This window comes from Dunckerocampus dactyliophorus, chromosome 18 (genome assembly GCF_027744805.1).
Source record: "Dunckerocampus dactyliophorus isolate RoL2022-P2 chromosome 18, RoL_Ddac_1.1, whole genome shotgun sequence".
NCBI lineage: Eukaryota > Metazoa > Chordata > Actinopteri > Syngnathiformes > Syngnathidae > Dunckerocampus > Dunckerocampus dactyliophorus.
Genome location: NC_072836.1, coordinates 18,895,519 through 18,916,108, shown reverse-complemented (window position 1 = coordinate 18,916,108; position 20,590 = coordinate 18,895,519). Strand labels below are relative to the sequence as shown.

The following is a 20,590-nucleotide window of genomic DNA, read 5'->3' as shown; positions in this document are numbered from 1 at the left end:
TTGGCCACCTTATTCGCAGTATAAAGTGAATTTGTTTGCTGCTTCAATTTTGGCATAAGATCGACGTAATTTCTTTTACTTACCTGACTGGTGTGAAAGACGCCCGGCGTGAAAAACAGGGCGTTTAATCATGTTAGCAGTGCACGTGTTGCACTGCGCCGACCGTTTGCAGAATTTCAGCCAAACGTCGCCAAATGAAACGGATCAACAAAACGCTTCCTGTCGCTTCTTCTTCGTTGGTGTTAAAGAGCGATTCCGGGAGAATGGTAATGTTAGTCATGCACAATACTTTTTGATCAACGTGGGTTAATTTTTTACTGACAAAAACAAAGATTGTTTTATCGTTTTATGACTATATTTGAAAAAAAAAAACAAATTGTAAAATTATACTCGTTTTGTATCAGATTTTTGGGGCCCCTTGGAACAGTCCTAACGCCCCTGACCACACGCCACTGCGTCTCCCACTCTGGGAATCTAGGATCTAATCCACAAATAACACATGAACACTCAACAGAGATGTGTGAAGATTTTTATTTCTCTTTAATATAAAATACATAAATAAAGCATCTGCAGGTGGCATCAGGATCACACATACTTATGAGTATGTGAGGGGTGGGGTGATGTTCTCACACACACTTAACAGGCACACAGGTCACCCAAAAGGAAAAATAAGAAAATATAGATCATGCTCAGACAACCATCACATGACGAATGTGTTCTGATATTATGGATTACAGCTGCGGTAGTTTAACGTAGATATGTCTCTTGATATGATCTCCCATTAAAGAATTTTTTTCTTCAGAAAATAGCACAATTTGATGTCTAAGAACACTGTCCTGTAAAATCTTAAAACGCGGTGGTGGCCTTTGCTCGCAAAGCGCCAGAAAAGCAACTTAAATGTGAACGAGAAGATGGCTGCCTCCCAGGTTGTAACGATTGCACATTCGACCTTGTAGAACAAAGCTGTAGCTCTCGGACGATGTCGCTGGAAAACCGCTGCCTAAAGCGTCTTTGCGTGACGAATGTGTCTGGCTTGCAGGGTACACGAGGGTGCAGCGGCATCGCCGATCAGTGTACTGTATGAAGCATCAAGTATGGAGGGAAAAAAAACATTCCACAGTGCAGAAAAAAACAACTGTTCAGATGAGCTGTGCAAAATGGCACTCAGCATTTACAGCATTTGGAAGAATCACCTTGCACCTTTCCACACAATATAGCTCTTTTATCATAACATTCTTGGCAGCATTTGCTGCAAATAACCAAAGAAATTGAGACCTTTTTCCCCTGTCTGGAGGAGCCTACTAAAGCTTGTGGCAATCATCTTAATGGAGGAACATGGCAGCTGGACGTGTGCGAGTCTATGAGGGAGGCGTTTTGAAAGCCCCCCAGGCGTGGAAGCAACGTGTGAAGCAGTGCGGCTCGTTGCCCTTGCGTACCAGTCGCAGTTTTCTGGGTTGCTGGGTGTCTTTGGAGCGCATGTGCTGGATGTAAACCTTTCAAAAGGAGCACAGTGAGGTTAGTGTGATCAAAGCCCCCCCATATAAAAACACACGGGTTCTCTCTTACAGACCTGGCAGGCTTTGAGACTCAGTTTGATCTCCACCTGGCTTGTCTGAGTACCGACCCACATGTACACCTGAGGGGAGGAGGGGGACACACGGGTTTATTAGGCAAAATAAGAGTCAGTATGAATTAACATAAAAAAAAAAATCCCTCGTTTATTGCAGTTAACCGGTTCCAGACCCGACCGTGATTAGTGAATCTCCATGAAGTAGGATTCCTTATTTAGAAATCCAATATTTTCATAGTTAGAGCATAGAAGATGTGATAATATGTAGTTAGAAAACCTGTTTACGACCTTCTAAATATGGCTTTTAACATTAGAGCCCTCTAGACATGACATAACATCCCTATAGTCACCTTTACACTCGTATTACCCAATATAGTAGACATAAGAGAAAATAAGACATAATATACACTCACATGTTAGCATTGGGAGAGTTCCTTGTGGTTCCTTTTTTTACTTCCTGTTTCTGTATAATACTTCCTGTGGTGGCCATTGTCTCATCTCTGTAAACATTACTGACACCTAGTGACCAGTACAGAAAACTACATATCACATCTTCTAAATGTCTTACATGTATTTTAGTTAATGTAACCATTTTTATGCTTGAAGATGCTCAATTTCGGCCAACAATAAGTAAAATCTGCTTAGGTATGCATATTTTTGTTACATACTAGGTCATAGTCAACCACAAAACAGTGATGAATATATTTGGAAAAACCGTGAGAGTGAAGCCGCAAAATTCGAAGCGCAACATGGCGAGAGACGACTTTGATATAAGTCATATCTTACTATAAGTCCAAGGAGCAACCGAACATTGGGAGAAAAAAAAAAAAGAAGTGTGACTTATAGTCTGGAACATACGGTGAATACTGTAACATTTTAAACAGTCGCTAATTGCTACCTCTTTGCCGTTGTCCAACAACATGATGTCGTCGTCGGCCAAGTCGTCCTGGCAGAAGTCGGAGCACTTCTCTGACACGGAGAAGTAACCTTTCTCATTGGAACACCTGAGAGGCGGCGGAGTGGGATAAGCGAAGTTAGCAGTGGGAAGGAGAAGAGTATCCAGTATATAACAAGACTGACGAGACCACACTCGCCTGAAGAGTCGAGCGTATTTCATGTACTCGGCGTCTTCGTCGTACTCCTTCTGTGCGCCGATGCCAACCCAGAAGAAGTTCTCTGGCTCCTCCCCCTCGTTGATGACCTAGCGGGTGAGGAAAGGGCGGAGTGAAAACTGTGCATGTTTTTAAAAACGTTCATATGCAGACTTAAAGATTCTCCATCATATGGACTTGCAGTAACATAGAAAACACTGTAATATGCATCGGACCAAAAGGAGGTGCAGTAACTAACCAGGTAACCTGATCAGGTAGCTTTGGTAAAGTAGCATGGTTGTTATTTTCTGATACCTGTTATGAAAATCACAAGAAGCATCTAAACAGGGGTGTCCAACGTGCCGCTCAGAAGCCATTTGCAGCACGCAGCTGTTTTTTTTATTGGCCCGCAGCACGTTGTAAAAAAATACAATTTTTAACACAAAAAAAAAGGGAAAAAGCAGTAATTTTACAAGAAAAATAAAATAACGAGGAAAAAGTCGTAATTTTATGAGAATAACGTAATATGAGGAAAAATGTCAGTTTAGTAGCATAAAGTTGGAATATTAAAGAAAAAAGATGCTATTTTTTATGCAGTTGTAACATGTGAAACAAACTAGTTGTAATTTTTGGAAAATTAGGTTGCCCAAAAAAAGTGCAAGATTAAAGTAAAAATATTATGGGAATAAAACCAAAATTAGGAGAAGAACATTTACAAAAAGAAAGTTGAATTAGTTGAAAAAAAAAAATCAGAAATGAAAACTTATTTGTACAGAAAAAAAGTCATTCTAACGAGAAAACAGTTGCAATTTTAAGACAATAAACTCGTAATATTATGAGGAAAAATAATGTCATTTTACTAGCATAGAACTGAAATATTAAATATTAAAGAAAACATTTTATTTAATTTTATGAGAAACAAAATAAAACTGTAATTTTAGGAAAATTAGGTTGGGAAGAAGTTAATATTATGGGAATAAAGTCATAATAGATAAATATAATAAAGAAAATTTACAAAGATTATTTAAGAAGAAAGTTGAATATTTGAGGGAAAAAAAAGAGCAAAGACCTACGTTCATATTAATAATGCTTTTTCCATCTATGTCACAAGCTAAGATCAAGTTTTTTCTTGAAGTATATCCGTATAACTCATGAACATAGCTACGTGGGTTACGTGACACACTATCAAAGTGGCCCTTGCATCCTGTTATATTTCAGCATGTGGCCAAAGTGGAAAAGGTCTGGACACCCCTGTTCTAAAATATCTTTAAGAAGGCAGAGAGAGACACATCTTCTATCATATTTGTGATTCCTCCCCACTTTTGAACGCTGGTTTGTGTCTTGGGTCCGTGCAGCGTTCACGTTTGGGCTCAAGTGATCCAACCCACACCTCCCGGTCTGCTTGTTTGGTTTAACGTGCCGTAGTAATGCAGACGTACCTGCTTGCTGTACGTGTCGTCAAACATGCTGTTCATGATGTCCTCGGCCAGCTTGGCCTCATCTGGGTCGGCAGCGCGGCCCACCCACGTGTAAACGATGCCCTGATTGTCTGTGCTCTCGAACGGTACCTGCAGACCACAAACAAGGATGCTTCTTCAGTATTTGGGCTCACAGGTCAGATCTTTGTTTTTGAAAAGCAGATAATACCAACTTTGAGAATGAAGCAGAACTCTGAGTTGAGATTGCCCGAGTCTGTTCCGATCTGGATGGTTCTGACAGGACAGATGCGACATGTCAGCTTCAGACGTAAAAGAGGATGTGATGGTGTGGCGTTCTTGGCTACCTGGTGCAAAGTGCACTGCCGTTGGTGCGGATGTGATAGAGGGACGGCTGGGCCGAGTCGGTCTTCTGTTTCCTCTTCCCTTTGTGGATGATGAACTTCCTCTTGAAGTGGGACAGGAACTTCAGGTTCTCCTGCTGCTGTGTCATACGCACCACCTGGAGGACGACACGGTCATCCACTGAGAAGAGGGCGTGCAGGGCTAGTTACGGTACCTTCAGTTTGCCGGGGAAAAGGCTCTCAAACTTCTTCTGCAAGGAGAAGGTGAAGGTGAGCCAGCCCATGTTGGAAGCTTGTCGGCCCTGCCAGAAGTACACCACACACTGGAAGTCTTCCTCGGGCTGTTTGTCCTCCTCGTCCTCCTTGCCTTCACCCTCTTTCTTCTCCTCGTCATCCTCGTACTCCACAGGTACCCAGTATCTGCCAAAGCGTGGTGAGATAGTTTCACACAAGTCTGCTTACTTGAACTATTCCACATGCGTACCTGCAGAGGAAGACGTAGCAGTCCTGTGTGAAGAAGTGACCAAACTCCTCCTCTGGAAGACGAGCAAACTTCTTGCCCTCCAACACGAATCCTTCCATGCCGTCCAGGTCTTCGTTCCACTCCTCCATAAGCTGTTCAGCCTGCACACAACATGGACAGAAACATCAACGGAGGCTCCTTGCGTTGCGTGTGTGTGTGTGTGTGTGAGACTGTGGCCTCACCTCAGTGAGAGGCATGGCTGGCTGCCTGGGAAGGAAGAGAGCTGTGAGGTCCGCTTTCATCTGGTCTTTCTGCTCCGCATCCTTTTTCACCTGTGTACAGAAGACACGAACGCCTCGTGAAGTGAGGAGAAACGCGTCTTCCTGTTGTGCGGATAACACTGATGTGTGCAATTACCCACCTTGCCTTGGAGGTTGTCATTCTGCTGCACTGTCTCTGCAGCTCGGGTGTAGTCCACCTTCAGCACGTCGTCCCAGTTCTTGAACTTGGACTTAAACACCTGACACGGAGGAGGAAAAGTGTACAAAATTCAGGTATGTGAAGGTAGTAAGTTACTTCCAAGATGCAATATGTTACATATGCATGTGGTCCTCCGTTTACACCGTGATTACATATGTGGTCCTATAAATTTGATAAAAACGTAAATTGCATCCATAAACACGAGAGTCACTCAGCTAGTCAACAGTGTGGGTGTGGTGTGCTGAGGAAGAAGACACAGGTGTCCAAAGTTTGGCCCGGGGGCCATTTGTTTTTTTTGTTTTTTATTGGCCCTTGGCACTTTCTAAAAATACAATTCAACAAGAAAACTAAAACAGCAAAAATGGAAAAAAGAGCCGTACTTTTACAAGAATAAAAGATGAAAAAAAGAGAAACCATGAAGTTCTGTGATAGGCTTTACCATAAATAATTTCCAGGGACACAAGGTAAACGATGTTTACACGATGTGGCGATATAAACCTAACTTCTACTGTATCTAAGGATTATCTTGCAGCTGAGTCACATTACGAGCAATCACGGTGCTGCCATTATGATAGTCCTGTGAAAATTCACTGTTAGTGAGATTTTAATACTGAAAAGTTTTGGGGATGTTTTGAGTATTCATTCAGAATTTCTCACTAGCTACAACCAGTTAGGCAGTGTGTCTATTAATGTCAGGAAGTGTTACCTGGCATTCGGTGCCCTCAAGGTTTCGGGTAACGCAGGCGTGTTTTGGCCGGTGCAGCATGGAGCAGATCTCCTGACCCAGTTTTAAAGCTGCGGCTCGGACGAGTCGGGGAGACTTCCTCCCGATCCAGATGAAGACATCAGACCAGCAGTCTAGTATGTACACGCACTTGGTGTCGAGCAGCGACTGCAGCTGAGGGAGGCGATGAAAAGCAGGAGATGATGAGAGTTGCACCGATGGAAGTAGGTCACATGGAAAAGGAGCGATAACGATAACGAAAGCAGACGTCAGGTTCAGAAATGCACTTTTTGACTTTGTAGGGATCAACTGGGATTAGTTCTGATCCTTACTGGATGTGAATTAACGTACCAGTCTGAGCTCTGGCAGCGTGTCCAGTTTGATTTTGTGGTCTTTGTGCTCCACAGACAGCTTGTAGTTGATCTGAGGCAGCTCGAGGTAGCCCAGACCCAAGCCCACCTACACCCCATCAACAGAAACAAAGCATTCAGTACAATTTATTTACCACACTTATCAAAACAGTGTGGTTTACTTTGTATAGTTTGGGTCTGATGGGAGAGAAGTCATCTGGAACGTGTTTCTTAATCTCCTCTGGTTGTCCCCCCAGTATCTCCCAGAAACTCGGAGGCTCCTGTTTCTGCATTAGAGTTGTGATCTCTGCCTTCCCTTTACGCTCATTCTTGTTGATCTTCTCTGCAAACAACCTGAAAGGGGACAACAGTGAACATGTACGGCTACGCAACTCTAAACAAGCCTCAAGACAGATCTTGTGGGCTCAAAGAATAGTTAGCATTCCTTTTCCTTACCAAAAAAATAATACTCATGAATAAGCGAAACATTTGTTCATTCCTGTCCCCTGACCTGGCCTTTGTGGTGCCACTCAGCGTAGCGTTGGCGCCTCTCCAGATAAAGATTTCCAGTCCATTGTCCAACAGGAACACGTAGCTGCATAGATGGTAAAACAGTGAATGTTAGGAATACATATTGTTAAAACCAGAATTTTCCATGAGTGTGTGTGGGTCACCGTGGATCGAGGGAGCAGGACTTCACAGGTACAGACTCTAGTCGGATGTTTTTCTTGCCATAAACTCTGTATAGCCTGATAAAGACACAAATGTTTTTTTTAGCACAAGGGGAGACAAATACTTCAAGACAATTCATTTGTAGTCTACCTGACAGGATAGTGTGTGTCCTCCACGGTGTAGAATCCACTGGCAGTGCCTCCCTCGATGTATGAGATCTCATTGTTAAACACCTGCGCATTAAAGACTAAATGTCATTGGGAGGCTAACCAGTCGTTATAGCCATGAGTTGGCATGTACCGTGCATATTTACATAGCAAGAAGATGTTTATACATACGGCGCTAAACTCCTCGCTTTCATCTCCCATCTCCTCCCTTACTGTCCTGCACTCCGCTCCAAGGAAGTTCCTGAGGTTGACGGCGTGAATGGCAGAGCCGGCCTTTTTGTCGAGCGTGGCTTCCTGGCCGATCCAGTAGTAGATCTGCCAGCTCAGCGCTCCGTTGTCGTCCAAAAAGGTCTACAAGGGCAATGAGAGAGGCCAGGTCAGCACAGAGTACCAACAAATGTCTACGAGTGATGGCTGACCAGTTGCTTACCTTGAGGACGATGTAGCAGTCTGCCTCATAAAACTTGCCATGGAATGTTTCATCGACTTGCATGGGAACGAAGTTCTCTATCTGCCACACGCTCACACCTGGCATCTGGAGTGATGAGGAAGGGACCTGCTTACGGTGCACTTGCAACACGAGAAGATGAGGAGGCGTGATAACAGAGAGAGACAATACCTGGCCCGCGTCTTCCATAAAGAACTCAGAGTAGTCCAGTTGAGGCTTCTCCAGACTCTTATCCCATCGCCGTACCTTTAAATCTCCATATTTCAAATCCCCGTTCTCCTGCAGAATGTTCACGTCAAGGTATTTATGAATCCTTTTTATTTCTCTGCTCACAGAGAGGCATTTGGCAGGAAAACTCTTTCCTCACCTCCAGGTTCTTCTTTTCCTGTGCAACATCACTCATGCCCTTCAGCACTTGCTTGGCCTGATCATCCTGGGAACAGTCCTTTCTCCTCCTTAGCCTCATCTTCCTCGCCAGCGGATCTCTGGGACTGGCCCCTGCACATGCAAGTAGCAACAAACCCCATGGAAAGATGCCGAGAGTGCAAAGGCAAGTTGGCACTGGCTATGAAGTAGGGGTGTCACGAGATACTCAAGATACACGAGACGATACACAAGATTGGGTCTACGAGAACGAGATGAGATTTTAACATTACTTTTACAGAATGTGACAATATACTGCAATGTACTATTTTAAGTTCTACTATGTTACACTCTTCTGCACTCTGTATGCAAGCGGCCCCGCCTCCACCCACCAAGACTGTATGACTTGGCAAAAGGGCTCATTCCGTTCATGCTGTTGTTCTATGGAACGTGCCAAGGTGCTGAAACCAATGCACAGAGTGAACTCTCTTCTTGCCTGTTTGAAGGCGAGAGGCAAGGAAAACAGACACGCATGCACATGGCGATATACTGAGGCTGGCAAAATTATCTAGTTCATTTTCATTTATCGTCCCAAGTCTAGTGCCCACGAGACATTTTTTTTCTGAACGAGAAATCCTGTCACGTTCTTATTCCGTGAGATCTTGTCACACCCCTACTGTGAAGGTATTGAACTAAAGCCCACACCTCCTCCAGCAGCTGCTACAGTGGCGGGTGAGGCCCCAGCCAGCCGCAGCTGGTTCTGCAGGGAGAAGTCAATGTTGTACCACTCTGCTGCTCTGTCCACTGGCTTTGGAGGCATCACCAGGTTGGGGTTCTCACGCACATCCAGTATCTACAAAGACATATTAAGTTTTTCAGGAAATGTAAAGAATTTGCAGCAGTGTTCTTTAAAAAAAATAAATAAAGCGATATATAAGGAAGTGCTTATAAAAGTGACTTGAACATTGTACTCGTGAGCTATGTATGATACAGTACCTCTAAGTCAGTCAGGAAATGAATAGCCTCAGGCAGTGTCACCAAGCGGTTTTTGTTCAGCACTAGCTTCTTCAGTTTGCCACATCTGCATCACCAAACAAAACAAAAGCACATACTCAGTTAAGAAACTTGTTTCGAAACGTACCAACATAATGTGTTATACCCACCTACAGAGTCCCTCGGGGATGAGTTCCAGGTTGTTGTTGGCTGCCATAAACTCAGCCAGATTGGACAGTTTGCCAACGCCAGGTGGAACACCATCAAAGTCCAGTTTGTTGGAGTTCACGTACAGCTTTTTCAGTTTGGACAGCTTACAGATGGCCGACTGGATGACAGATAAAGCAATTTGTAATTGTCATTTGAGCTGCAAGATGGGATAGATTGTTTTCATATTTTAAAGTCATCCGCACAGGCAATGAGGTGAGCTGGTTGCGGCTAAGGTTGAGCGTCTCAAGTTGAGTCCACTGGTCAATGCAGAGCGACAGTTCCGAGATCTGATTACTACTCAGGTTGAGTCTTTTCAAACTTCCCAGTGAATAGAGGCACTCTGGCACCCGAGTCAGGTCATTACAGGACAAGTCGACATCTGTATAAGAGCAACACAAGCAAATTCTAAAACGCAAAATCCGAATTTGGTGTAGTAATGCATGTGTCAAACTACTCTGTGCGACTAAAAAAGGGACGTTTAAGTGCGCTACCTGCTAACTGCATGAGACCTTCCAGGCTTGTGGGCATGTTGCTCTGCGTTCTCTGGGTGTTCCTCAGGTGGAGAGTTTGTAGCGCCACCATGGCTGGCAGCTGGCTGCTCACACAGGCAATATCACACATCATCACGCAAAAAGCAATCTTTCTGTTTTTACAGTAAGACTGACAGGGATGGAGTTGTCATGCATTATAGTTCCTTCTCTTCAAAGTCTATTTCTTACCGCAACTGGGCATGCATCAGCGGGTTGTTGTTCAGGATTAGAGTCTGCAAGTGGACCAGGCGTCTCATCTGGGGAGGCAGGCTGTCCAGCTTGTTGTCACTGAGGTCCAGATACAGCAGGTCAGTTAAGTTAATGAACAGCTGGTTGGGGATTGAGTCGATGCCATTGTGGCTCAGATTGAGCACCAGCATGTTCCTGCTGTTCTCAAGGTCCCTGGGGATCTCTGTCAGCTGGTTGTAGCTCAAGTCCTACAGGAGAAGAACATGCGAGTCTTTAAAACATCCTTCAAATCATAGAGGGAGAAATTCTGACATATTTTTGTGTACCAGCACAGATAGGTCATCAAGCTGGAAGATGTCATCTGGAACGCCAGAGTTTTTCAGGTTGTTGGCACGTGCAACCACAGCCTGCACAAATAAACACATTTAGGCCATTTGTACTCTATTGAAATCACTAATAACTTATCCAGACACAGGACAGCAGTGTATGATTGTCCTGGCTGTACAGCAAATGATGGTGACAGTTTCATCAGGATTCATTTAATTTCCATTGCAGTTTGACTTTACATGTTCCACATTGTGTACATATACTTGTTAATTACCCTCAAGTTTGGCAAACTGGACAGCTCCCCATGTAAGGTGGTCAGGCTGTTGTGGCTCACTGAAAGATGCTCCTGAAGGAAAAAAAGAAGCAACTTAATGACTTCTGCTTAAGAAAAGACAAAATGCAACACCACACTGAAATTATTATTTGGACTTTTGCCCAACACAGTGACTGCTAGCTAGAAAAACAGACTACGGTAATCTTATTTACACACACTTTGTAAGGGCAAACAATGTTAGAAAAGACCACAAAGCTGGAGGTTGGAGGTTAATCCTATCAGAGGTGTGGACCATTTCAACAGAACTGTGCTCGTCCTTAAAGAAATGCAACAATCTGTTGATGCAATAAGAAAGCACAAGCTGGTGTGTTTTGAGGAACACTGTTATGCAATGAGACATGACACACAACAGCCACACAGTAGGCCAGAGGCCACAACAATGATTTAACCAACTTGTTGCAATTTCCCTTAAATATACTGGACAAAAAAGACAACAAACATATGGCATGCTAATAAGTAAACAGCAATGTAGTTCTCACCAGCTTCTGCAGAGAGGAGAGCTCCTCTGGGAGGTAACATAGCCCTGTCCTGTTGAGTTTGAGCCATCGCAAGCTGCTCATGCATTTGACATGCTCAGGGAAATATCCACCCTGAAAGGATTCCAAAGATGGTTATAAATTAACATAGCAGACTTAACCAGTACTATTGACAATGACTTGACAATGCATTCTTCCTAAACTATCTTTTAAATAGAAGATATTTAACTAAAAAGTCAGATTATATTATGATAATGTTTGTTTGTTTACCCGAATTGACAACAAATAAGCAAAACCTCAACCTAACCTGATTTTAAAGAATAACCCACATCGGGCATATTTATCTAGCAAAATTTCAGGGCATAACAACTTTTACTTCCATACTTTCTTCACTGCTGCATTTAATGTGAATATATGCTATTATTGGTCATTCCATAGGTTACAAACTATGTGCAACAGGTATCATTGTAAGTACAAGTATTATATACAGACTGGCGTGGAAAAACTATTAGGAAGACTTTAGTAAGAATAGATTTTCATATAAATTAGCAGTTGTAAATAATTGTGTCAGTTCAAACATGCGTTCCATCACTGCAGCTGCCAAACCATGACGATACAAGGGTGGCCCAAGATCAGCAATACGTGAGTTCATTCTAATAACTACATACGCTGTTGGTAAACCGTCAATCCGTTAACTTTTCAACATCTATTGTTGTACAGTATACGCGAATGGGATGCTGAAATTAGGAGCTAACTTTAACCCAGTTCAAGTAGGAGCGCCCATAAGCTGTAAACAAAGCTAAAGAAGGATGGTTAAGTGATATAAAACCCATGCTTTTAAGAGTTAAACATTTTGGTGACAGGCGCCAGTGCTCCGAGACATGTTCGAATGTACTGGTTAATGTCAAATATCTTGACAACTGGCTAACGCCCAGCTAATAATGTTAAGCTAAGCTAGTGTTTTGGAGATTCAGCCTTTATTCGTTGAGTGTGCTGAGTCTTGAGCTTTAACCCGCTAATTTGATATAAACGATCGGTCATAAAAACCTAATATACACTCCAATACATGTCAAAAAGCTTACTTTAAAGTCGTTCCCACTGAGGTCTACTCCCCTTATAAAGGGAAGCACTCCGGTAGCAGCCATTTCTGCCGAATGATGTCAGCTGCTCCGCTGTCGCATGTCTATTTTGGTTGTATGCCTCTTCTTTTTCACTATAAAGATGACAACACGGTACTTTCTCCGCATTACCGCCCCCTTTCGCTTTGGGGGGTAGCCTAAATAACTGTAAAACGCACAGCGTCACCCAACGGTGGCCTACAATTCACAATAATAACAGTTAATGTCATATGTTATAGAGAAAGAACATGCATATTTACACTGAAGATTATTGTGTATAATAAAGACTTCACTAACCACTTTGTATGTGAAAAAAATACATAAATAGCTAAATTGTCACGTCATGCTACAGTACAGTAAACGTAAATACCGGAATATATGTTGTCCCTTCAAAGTACGCTTCCAAGTCTCGGGATGTTATCGTGGCCTCATACGCAAAGTGTTTTATTTTGAAAGCGCTAAAATGGGATGTAGTGTTTTACGTAATGACATCATCTCTAAAGGCCCTCCTTGTCAGCTGTGACTCGAAGGTTTTTTCTTAAACAGCTATCAGTCCAAGCAGGCAACATTATGGAGAGCAATTCTACACGATATAATGTGCAATTGTATATTTATGATCTATCAAGGGGAATGGCACGCAACCTCAGCCCGATCATGCTGGGTAAGTTCAGACCCCCCGGCCTCATTTAGCGTCAAACAGTCGGCTTTCTCTTATTACTAAACGCTGTTCACATTTGAAACATGTTGATCAGTATCAGATTACTTTTCTTAATGATATATGTAAAATGTATGTTCCTATGGAAAACCAATTTGGAGGTGAAACTGCACAAATACCACAGCTCCACTCGCTATATTCATGTTTGTTGTCAATATCTTCACATGAAATCACCTTTTCTTTCATTTGAACAGGAAAACAACTGGACGGTATATGGTATGTGACACATTTTGCATTTATACGCGTACTTAACCACACATGTAAAAACGCTTAGTCATTTCAAGTTAGCTTAACAGTGTTTACAGATAACAACACAGGATGTTGAAACAGCCTCAGGTGGTGTTTATAATCCTGTCCTAGGAAATGATAAAGACACATTTTAGGAATACAGTATAGCCATTGTATAAGTTGCACTACAAAATGAATGCTGTGTTTCTTGTGTAGGCACACAGCCATAGTGGCATATGGGGATGAGTTCTTCTTTGGAGGGGAAGGAATCTCCAGCTGTTCGCCTGTAAGTAATATTTACATTTTTATTATAAAGCTCATCATGTCTTACTAGTTCACCACAAAGCAAACTCTTTTGGCTCTAGCCATTTTTTTCAGTAACTTACAAATGAAGTACTACTTTTAGCATATAGATCTTTTGTAACTTTATAGTAGTTATTGTGCAAGCGTGTGGCTGTGTCAAAGACTCCAATAACGTAAATTAAATTGAAAAAAGAGAAGTTATTTTGATAATGGAGGGTATTTTTGTGTAAAAATCAAATACAGTAATCGCTCGCCACTACGTGCTCGGAATCTGTGGATTCACTCTATTATGTGTTTTTCTAAAACATATTATTCAATCATGCTGTTCTGTGGTTGAATATGGTGTATTATTAGTTTTCAAAAAATTCAGCCTTTTGTACACAATTCTTGCATAAATTAGGCATTTTCAATCATAAAAATTGCTAAATGGACTAGACGCATTCCAAGATGTTGTGCTGATATGTAGTACTCTACACTGGTCACTAGGTGTCACTAGGTGTCACTAGTAATGTTCCTGTAATGTTGGGTGAGACCACAGGCACCAGACTTGATGGCCGGAACAACAGGCTTTTATTGCCGGTTTGAAAGATCTCACAACAGGCACAATAATCCCTTACACGGGCTACTGTTGCGGCCGTAACCCATGCCAAGCTAAAACTGTACTTCCTGTACACACCTACCCTCCCATTCAGCTCCCCGAGCACCGGAACACATTTACAGCAACACACATGAGCACAAGTCATATTTATGTCTTCAATAGCATAAGCGCTGTGTTTACTATATTAGGTGCGAGTGTAAAGGTGACTATATGGGTGCTATTTCATGTCTAGAGGGCTCTAATAATGTTAAAGCCCCTATTTACAAGGTTGTAAACAGGTTTTCAATGCTCTAACTACGAGAATATTTGATGTATAAACATTCACACAAAGTTCACTTATCATGGTCGAGTCTGGAACCAATTAATAATAATACATGAGGTATTAATGTATTCCCATATAAAAGGATGATTGTGCGCTTTTCAGGGTGGAACAATGCTGGGACCTCCTGACACAGTTGTGGAACTTGGTGAGACCGAAGTCTCGGAGGAGATCTTCATGGAGTATCTCTCGTCTTTGGGAGAAAGCACATACAGGTACACTTTGAAACGTCCAGTGCGGTTACGTGGGGTTTATGATCCACGAATAATCCAAAAAGCGTGTTGTGTTTTTATGGTGACCATATGTAGCCATACTTTTTTTTTTTTTTTTTTTTTTTTTTTTTTTACCTAAAAATAACTTTGATTGTACATTTTCTTCTTTGTCAGATATACAATATTTGGTATCCAGATTTATTTTTGTCATGGACCTCTCCTAATAGTTGTTTCTCTTCTATTCTTTCAGAGGTGACAGGTATCGACTGTTTGAGCATAACTGCAACACGTTCACCAACGAGGTGGCTCAGTTTTTGACAGGCACGCCCATCCCCTCCTACATCACTGACCTCCCATCTGAAGTCCTCGCCACGTGAGTTTAATAACCCCGCCTGCATGCTAGCGCCGCTTAACTGCACCTTGATAGTGTAACAAAGTAGAACGATTCCAAGCTGTATGCCTAAAAGATTGCTTCAGTCTCAGGTATATAAATCATTTTCAAACTGTAAAAACAATGAAAATGGCAAATGGACACTTTCTTGTGTCATTTCCAGCAATAAGATTGACTTTTACCCCAAATGTATCCAGGCTATGAACAATTTTAGGCTTAACCGCTGCGTTAATCGTGGAAGGATAGGGCATCAATCCAATCTGCTTTTATCTCTAGACCTTTTGGCCAGATATTGCGGCCCATTTTGGACTCCATCCACATCGCCCCGCCAGGAGGCAACGTCATCAACGGAGGGAGAAACCTCTAAAACGAAGAGAGAGCAACGCACACATAGGCTCAGTTCCATCGGAGTCAGTCAGCAAGTAGTCTCAAATAAACATCCCGTGCCCTTCTTTATCTACTCCACCTGGTGCCATATGTCTTTGGAAGATAAGACAATGTATATTTTATTACGTTTACTTCACCAAGGGGCACCTGCACATTGGAATCCAATGCAAGAGAATTCTGCCTTTACAAGCTCAGTTTTGATGGACACTAAAAGCTATTTGTTCATTATTGTGGTAGTATTTGCAGTGGTGTACTGCATCGTACACTTGCAGTACTTGGACATAGTTGACATGTATTGGTGCACCAAGCTAGTTTAGTTTGTATAATTAGTATACAGTTTGGACGTAAGTACAGAATTTATTGATGCAGCATAATTCAGATTCAAAGTTGAGACTCCTGCCGCTGACTACAATGGAACACATTTATTTCAGAGACATCTTTAATATATCTTTATTAATATATTGTTTTAGCAACAAGAATCTTTTCATGTCAACACCAGTTTGTTATTTCTTGGTCAGTTTCCCATCACACGTCCTTTTGTACCGTTTCAACCCGTCATTTGTCGCCTTCTTTACCCCACCTTACCTTTTATACAACATGACCATTCCATTTGCTGAACTGTTGTTTACGATGTAAGTCATGCCACAGGAGGATTAACTGGAAACATCAGCTACCATAAAACGACTGAGCCCCGAAAGCAAAATAACCGCTTATGGTTCAGTATTTGGTTAGCACTGGCAATGAACGTCATCAAAACCCCTCTTTCTATACCGGCGTGCGTGTATGTGTGGTACTTCACGTCCGTGCCTTCATTTCCCTCTGCTTTGCTACTGCAAGACTTGACGTGAAGTCTAATAAAGCATTCGTCACGCTCATGTGTAGAAACCATCAGCACTCTTAGCCTATAAGAATCCCAGTGTCCAATCGACTCTGATGCCACCAGAGAGAATGCTTGATTTCTAAGATTCATACAGGTAGGGGGCGAGGATGCGGTCGGACGACACCGCGTGAGCAAAGCGAAGGATGAAAGAAGCACAGAACCAGCACTGACTCTTAACTCTACCTTGCAGGCAGCCATCGACATTTTGCACTCAATAGTTGTGTATATTTATTTTAAACTCTCTTGCACTGAAATAATATCAGAAGATTATATTGTGAGTTCCCCTTCAGTCAGTTAACCTTCTGCTACATACAATTGGACCCGCTGACCTGACCAATGAAACGTATGTGAGCAAAACTTCTCTTGTATTTTGCTCTACATGTCATTGCTAGCTTCCTCGTATCCTTTTCACATGAGATAGATGTAGTTCCCCATGTTCATGCATATTGTTAATATTGTCGTGTAATTGTTTTTGTAACTTGACCAACACATAAAGCCATTGACTATAACTTTTTCAGAATCTGTGGTGTTATTTTGGGCTTACATTTGACCTAATAGAGCTGGGCACATGCAGGGTTCTTTTTTGGGGAGGAGAAGCTGGGTGATTGCACGCACAATAGAAACTCAAGAGCCAGTGTAATTTTTCTTTATTAATACTTTTTACACAAGTTTTACACAATTTACACAAGTTTTTACACAAGTTGCACTATTTTATTTAAGCCTGCATCAGCAAGGAACCATATTTTGTGGGTAAAAAAACCAAAAACAATATAAAATAATTTGGACCTTTTTATAAAGTCAGTAAAAGTACCAGAAATCCCTCATCCCTTCACGGTTCAAATTTTGCGGCTTCACTCTGTCATGGTTTTAAAAAAATATATTAATAAATAAATCATGCTGTTTTGTCATTGAATACGGCCTATTATTAAAAAAAAAAATTGCATATTTAAGCAAATGTTATGTTTTTTTCCCCCCTAAATTAAGCATTTTCAAGCATAAAAACGGCGAAATTACTTAAAATACAAATATAATGCAGTCAGAAGACGCATTTAAAGTCGTTGTGATATGTAGTATTCCACACTGGTCACTAGGTGTCAGTATTGTTACTGTAAGATACTGGAAAGTGAGACACAAGCACCAGACTCTGTTGCTGGAACAACAGGCTTTTATTGCAGGTTTGACTTCTCGCACAACAGGCACAATAACCCCTGACACGGGCTGCTGTTGTGGCCGTAACTCACTCCAAGCTAAAACTCACCTCTGAACTCTGAACTCTGAATTCAACTGGAACGCATTTGTGTCAGTCTTATGTCTTAAATGGCTTATTCTCTCATATTATGTCTACTATATTGGGTAATATGAGTGTAAAGGTGTTATTTAATGTCCAGAGACCTCCAATAATGTTAAAAACTGTATTTAGAAGGTCGTAAAAACAAGTTTTCTATGCTCTCAAAAATATTCGATTCATAAATAAGGAATCCTACTTGGCGGAAATTCACATATCAGGGTCGGGTTTGGAAGCAGTTAACCGCCATAAACGAGGGGTTACATTGTGGTATACCCCAATATTGGTTTGAGGTTCAAAAGTAGAGCCATTCACAGTCTGAATGGTAAATTCTGTAATTCTTCAAGTAATCACAGAGAGACTTTTCTTTTTTGATTCTCACTTAATTGTTTTGGTAAGGAAACATCATAATAATAATTTAACTTGAAGAAACTTTATTATGATGAAATACAACTACTTTTACTAATCATAATCACTAAGAAATATACGAAATTGCTGTATTTACAACACCGATAAAATCTCCTTGCAGTTCTTCAAGCAACCACAGAGAGGCAGAGTTTCTCCTGTTTTTTTTTCAGCGCTGAAATGCTTTTTGTAGAGACTGAAGTTGGGCTGTGTTATTGGTGTGTAGTTTAACGAGAATCACACACAGGCTGCGCAGTCATTGTGTCATGAAGGTAAGAACCTGACTATGCAGTCAAAACAGTTGTGCAAACAGATGTGCAGCAGATCTGCATCCCTCTTGAGAAGACATAAGATAATAAATGCATGCAGACAGACCGAAGCAACTTGATCCCTGCAGGTGAGAAGCTGAATCATCTCGGTCTGTTCAATTAGAAGTGTGCATATGACATTTAAATTTCAAGGTTGTGTAATGCAGTAGAGCCCCGCTATATCCAAAATCATGACTAACGGGCGCACCCATTAAAAGCCCTAAAAATGAGCTATGCAAAATATTTCAAGTCAATACAACTTATGAGGTGAAACTGGAGTTTTATACACTAGAGCAGGGGTGTCCAAAGTGTGGCTCTGGGACCATTGTTTTTTTTTTTTTGCTATTGTAATTTTTGGAAAAGTAGGTTGCCAAAAAAGTTATGTTATGAGAATAAAGTCAAAATATTGTGGGAAATAGTCAGAATTACAAGGAGAACATTTACAATTAAAAAAAAAAAAGGCCAAAAAAAGTCATCAGAAATGGAAAAAACAGTCAATTTCACAGAAATAAAGTCAAAATATTAAGAGAAAAAAGGTGCAATTTTAGGAAAATAAATGTATAATATTATGAGGTAAAATAATGTAATTTTACTAGCATAAAGTTGAAATATTAAAGAAAAAAATATTTTTTAAAAAGTCATATGAAAAATGAAAGAAAATAATGTTGTAATGTTACGAAAATTATAATAAAGTCATAATATAAACAAAGAAAGTGTACAAAGATGATTTAAGAAGAAAGTTGGAATATTTGGAAAAGAAAAAAAAACCCCTGCAAAAATGGAATAAAAAAGCAAAGTTCTGTTGTACTGAGTCCCTATAATAGGCTTTTTCACCTACATCACAAAGCTGAGATGCAGTTTTTTCTTGAAATATATATAACTTCTTAGCGTATCTTCATGGGTTTCTTTACAAAATATCAAAAGGACGCAAGGGCCACCCCTTGCGTCCTTTTATGTGGCCCTCTGTGGAAAAAGTTTGGACACCCCTGCACTGTGCACGGTGCATGGTTTGCTGAATTTTCATCTTTTTGTGCGCATCAGTTCATGAGTAGAGGAGTTAGACAAACATGCTGCAGTGGCATCACATATGAAAACATACATGCACATCATGACATCCGCTAAATATCCCACAGCTTTTTTTTTTTTATCAGGAAGTGTTCTACCACTGGGGGCGTTTGTTCTGTAGCAGGCCAAGTCTCCGACCTTTGGATCCTTATGAGCTGAGCTTTTGCCACCCCTGAGACATAAATGTCACATCATTCCATTCAATGGTGTAATTTAACTCTAGGCTTAAAAGAGCCGCATCATGGTGACCTGAAGTGATGATGATCCTCTAATACGACTGCTGGGACGAGAAATCAAGTGGAAATTCACCTCCAGTGCTGAACACACCAAAGATTGTACAATTTGGAGTTAAACCAACATTTTCTGGAATAAGTAGGATTGGCCTGGGGAGATGGATGGCCAAAGGCACTTTAGCTTGCTTAAAAGAGGCGGCTCTTTAATTGAGCGAGCAATAGCCAACGCTGAACTCAACAGTGAGCTTGTCACACTGTGGAATGAACTGTGGAGGGTCACTAAACAGGACATTGACTTCAATCAGGTGTGTACCCTGGGAAAGGGTCAGGGGCACTTTAGCTTGCTTAAAGGATGCATCTTTTAACTGACCCAAGCAATAGCCGGCACTGAACTCCAGAGTGATCTTGTCACACAGTGAAATGAACATGGGGGGAGGTCACTAAACAAAACACTCCCCACAATCACATGTGTACCCTGGGGAGATGGTCTGAGGCACTTCAGCTTGCTTAAAGGATACTGCTTTTTAACTGAGCAAGCAATAGCCGACACTGAACTCACAGAGAGCTTTTCAGGCAGTAAAATGAACAGGTCGGACATGAAACGGGACACTGCCTACAATCACGAAGCAAACACAAAAATGGCAGGACAACATGTAACAAGTAAACACACACAGGGCGAGTAGTACTACTATGGGGAATAATAAACAACAACTTTGTTAACTCCAGACACGGAACTTTAGCAACGTTTACAAAACAAGTGCCGCAAAGCATGATGGGAAGCTGGAAGCCGGCTGCCGCCATGCCTTGCGGCACTTATAAGTCAGCCAGTGTCACAGTATGTTGTCTTTTGGCTGCGCTGCAGTTGTGCTAGGCCAGCTTTTGCAAGTTTGCATGGCAGCAAGATGATTATTAGCGACACTTTCATCTTGGCACTAACAGCAATTTGTATTTGTGTGTTAAACTATTTAGCTTCTGT

The 20,590-nt window shown here is 41.5% G+C and overlaps 2 protein-coding genes across 2 annotated transcripts; one reads left to right on the top strand and one right to left on the bottom strand.

Moving 5' to 3' along the window:
• Window positions 1–515: 515 nt before the first annotated feature.
• On the bottom strand, window positions 516–12,407 carry flii (FLII actin remodeling protein). The gene is made up of 31 exons (XM_054760669.1): window positions 12,250–12,407; window positions 11,171–11,281; window positions 10,632–10,703; window positions 10,357–10,437; window positions 10,031–10,278; window positions 9,803–9,906; window positions 9,515–9,690; window positions 9,272–9,429; window positions 9,105–9,189; window positions 8,814–8,961; window positions 8,113–8,243; window positions 7,917–8,024; window positions 7,728–7,832; window positions 7,469–7,648; window positions 7,281–7,363; window positions 7,133–7,207; window positions 6,970–7,053; window positions 6,641–6,812; window positions 6,460–6,567; window positions 6,091–6,282; window positions 5,326–5,424; window positions 5,147–5,236; window positions 4,926–5,065; window positions 4,657–4,861; window positions 4,445–4,599; window positions 4,313–4,373; window positions 4,101–4,229; window positions 2,665–2,771; window positions 2,469–2,574; window positions 1,571–1,636; window positions 516–1,493 (listed from the first exon to the last, which is right to left on the bottom strand). The coding sequence occupies exons 1-31, from the start codon at window positions 12,310–12,312 to the stop codon at window positions 1,359–1,361; spliced, it is 3,777 nt and encodes a 1,258-aa protein (XP_054616644.1). The 5' UTR covers window positions 12,313–12,407; the 3' UTR covers window positions 516–1,358.
• Window positions 12,408–12,754: 347 nt separating this feature from the next.
• On the top strand, window positions 12,755–16,827 carry desi1a (desumoylating isopeptidase 1a). Its single transcript, XM_054759516.1, has 6 exons — window positions 12,755–12,946; window positions 13,195–13,216; window positions 13,445–13,514; window positions 14,554–14,663; window positions 14,911–15,033; window positions 15,328–16,827. Exons 1-6 carry the CDS (start codon window positions 12,856–12,858, stop codon window positions 15,416–15,418), a joined length of 507 nt encoding a protein of 168 aa, XP_054615491.1. The 5' UTR covers window positions 12,755–12,855; the 3' UTR covers window positions 15,419–16,827.
• The last annotated feature ends 3,763 nt before the right edge of the window (window positions 16,828–20,590 follow it).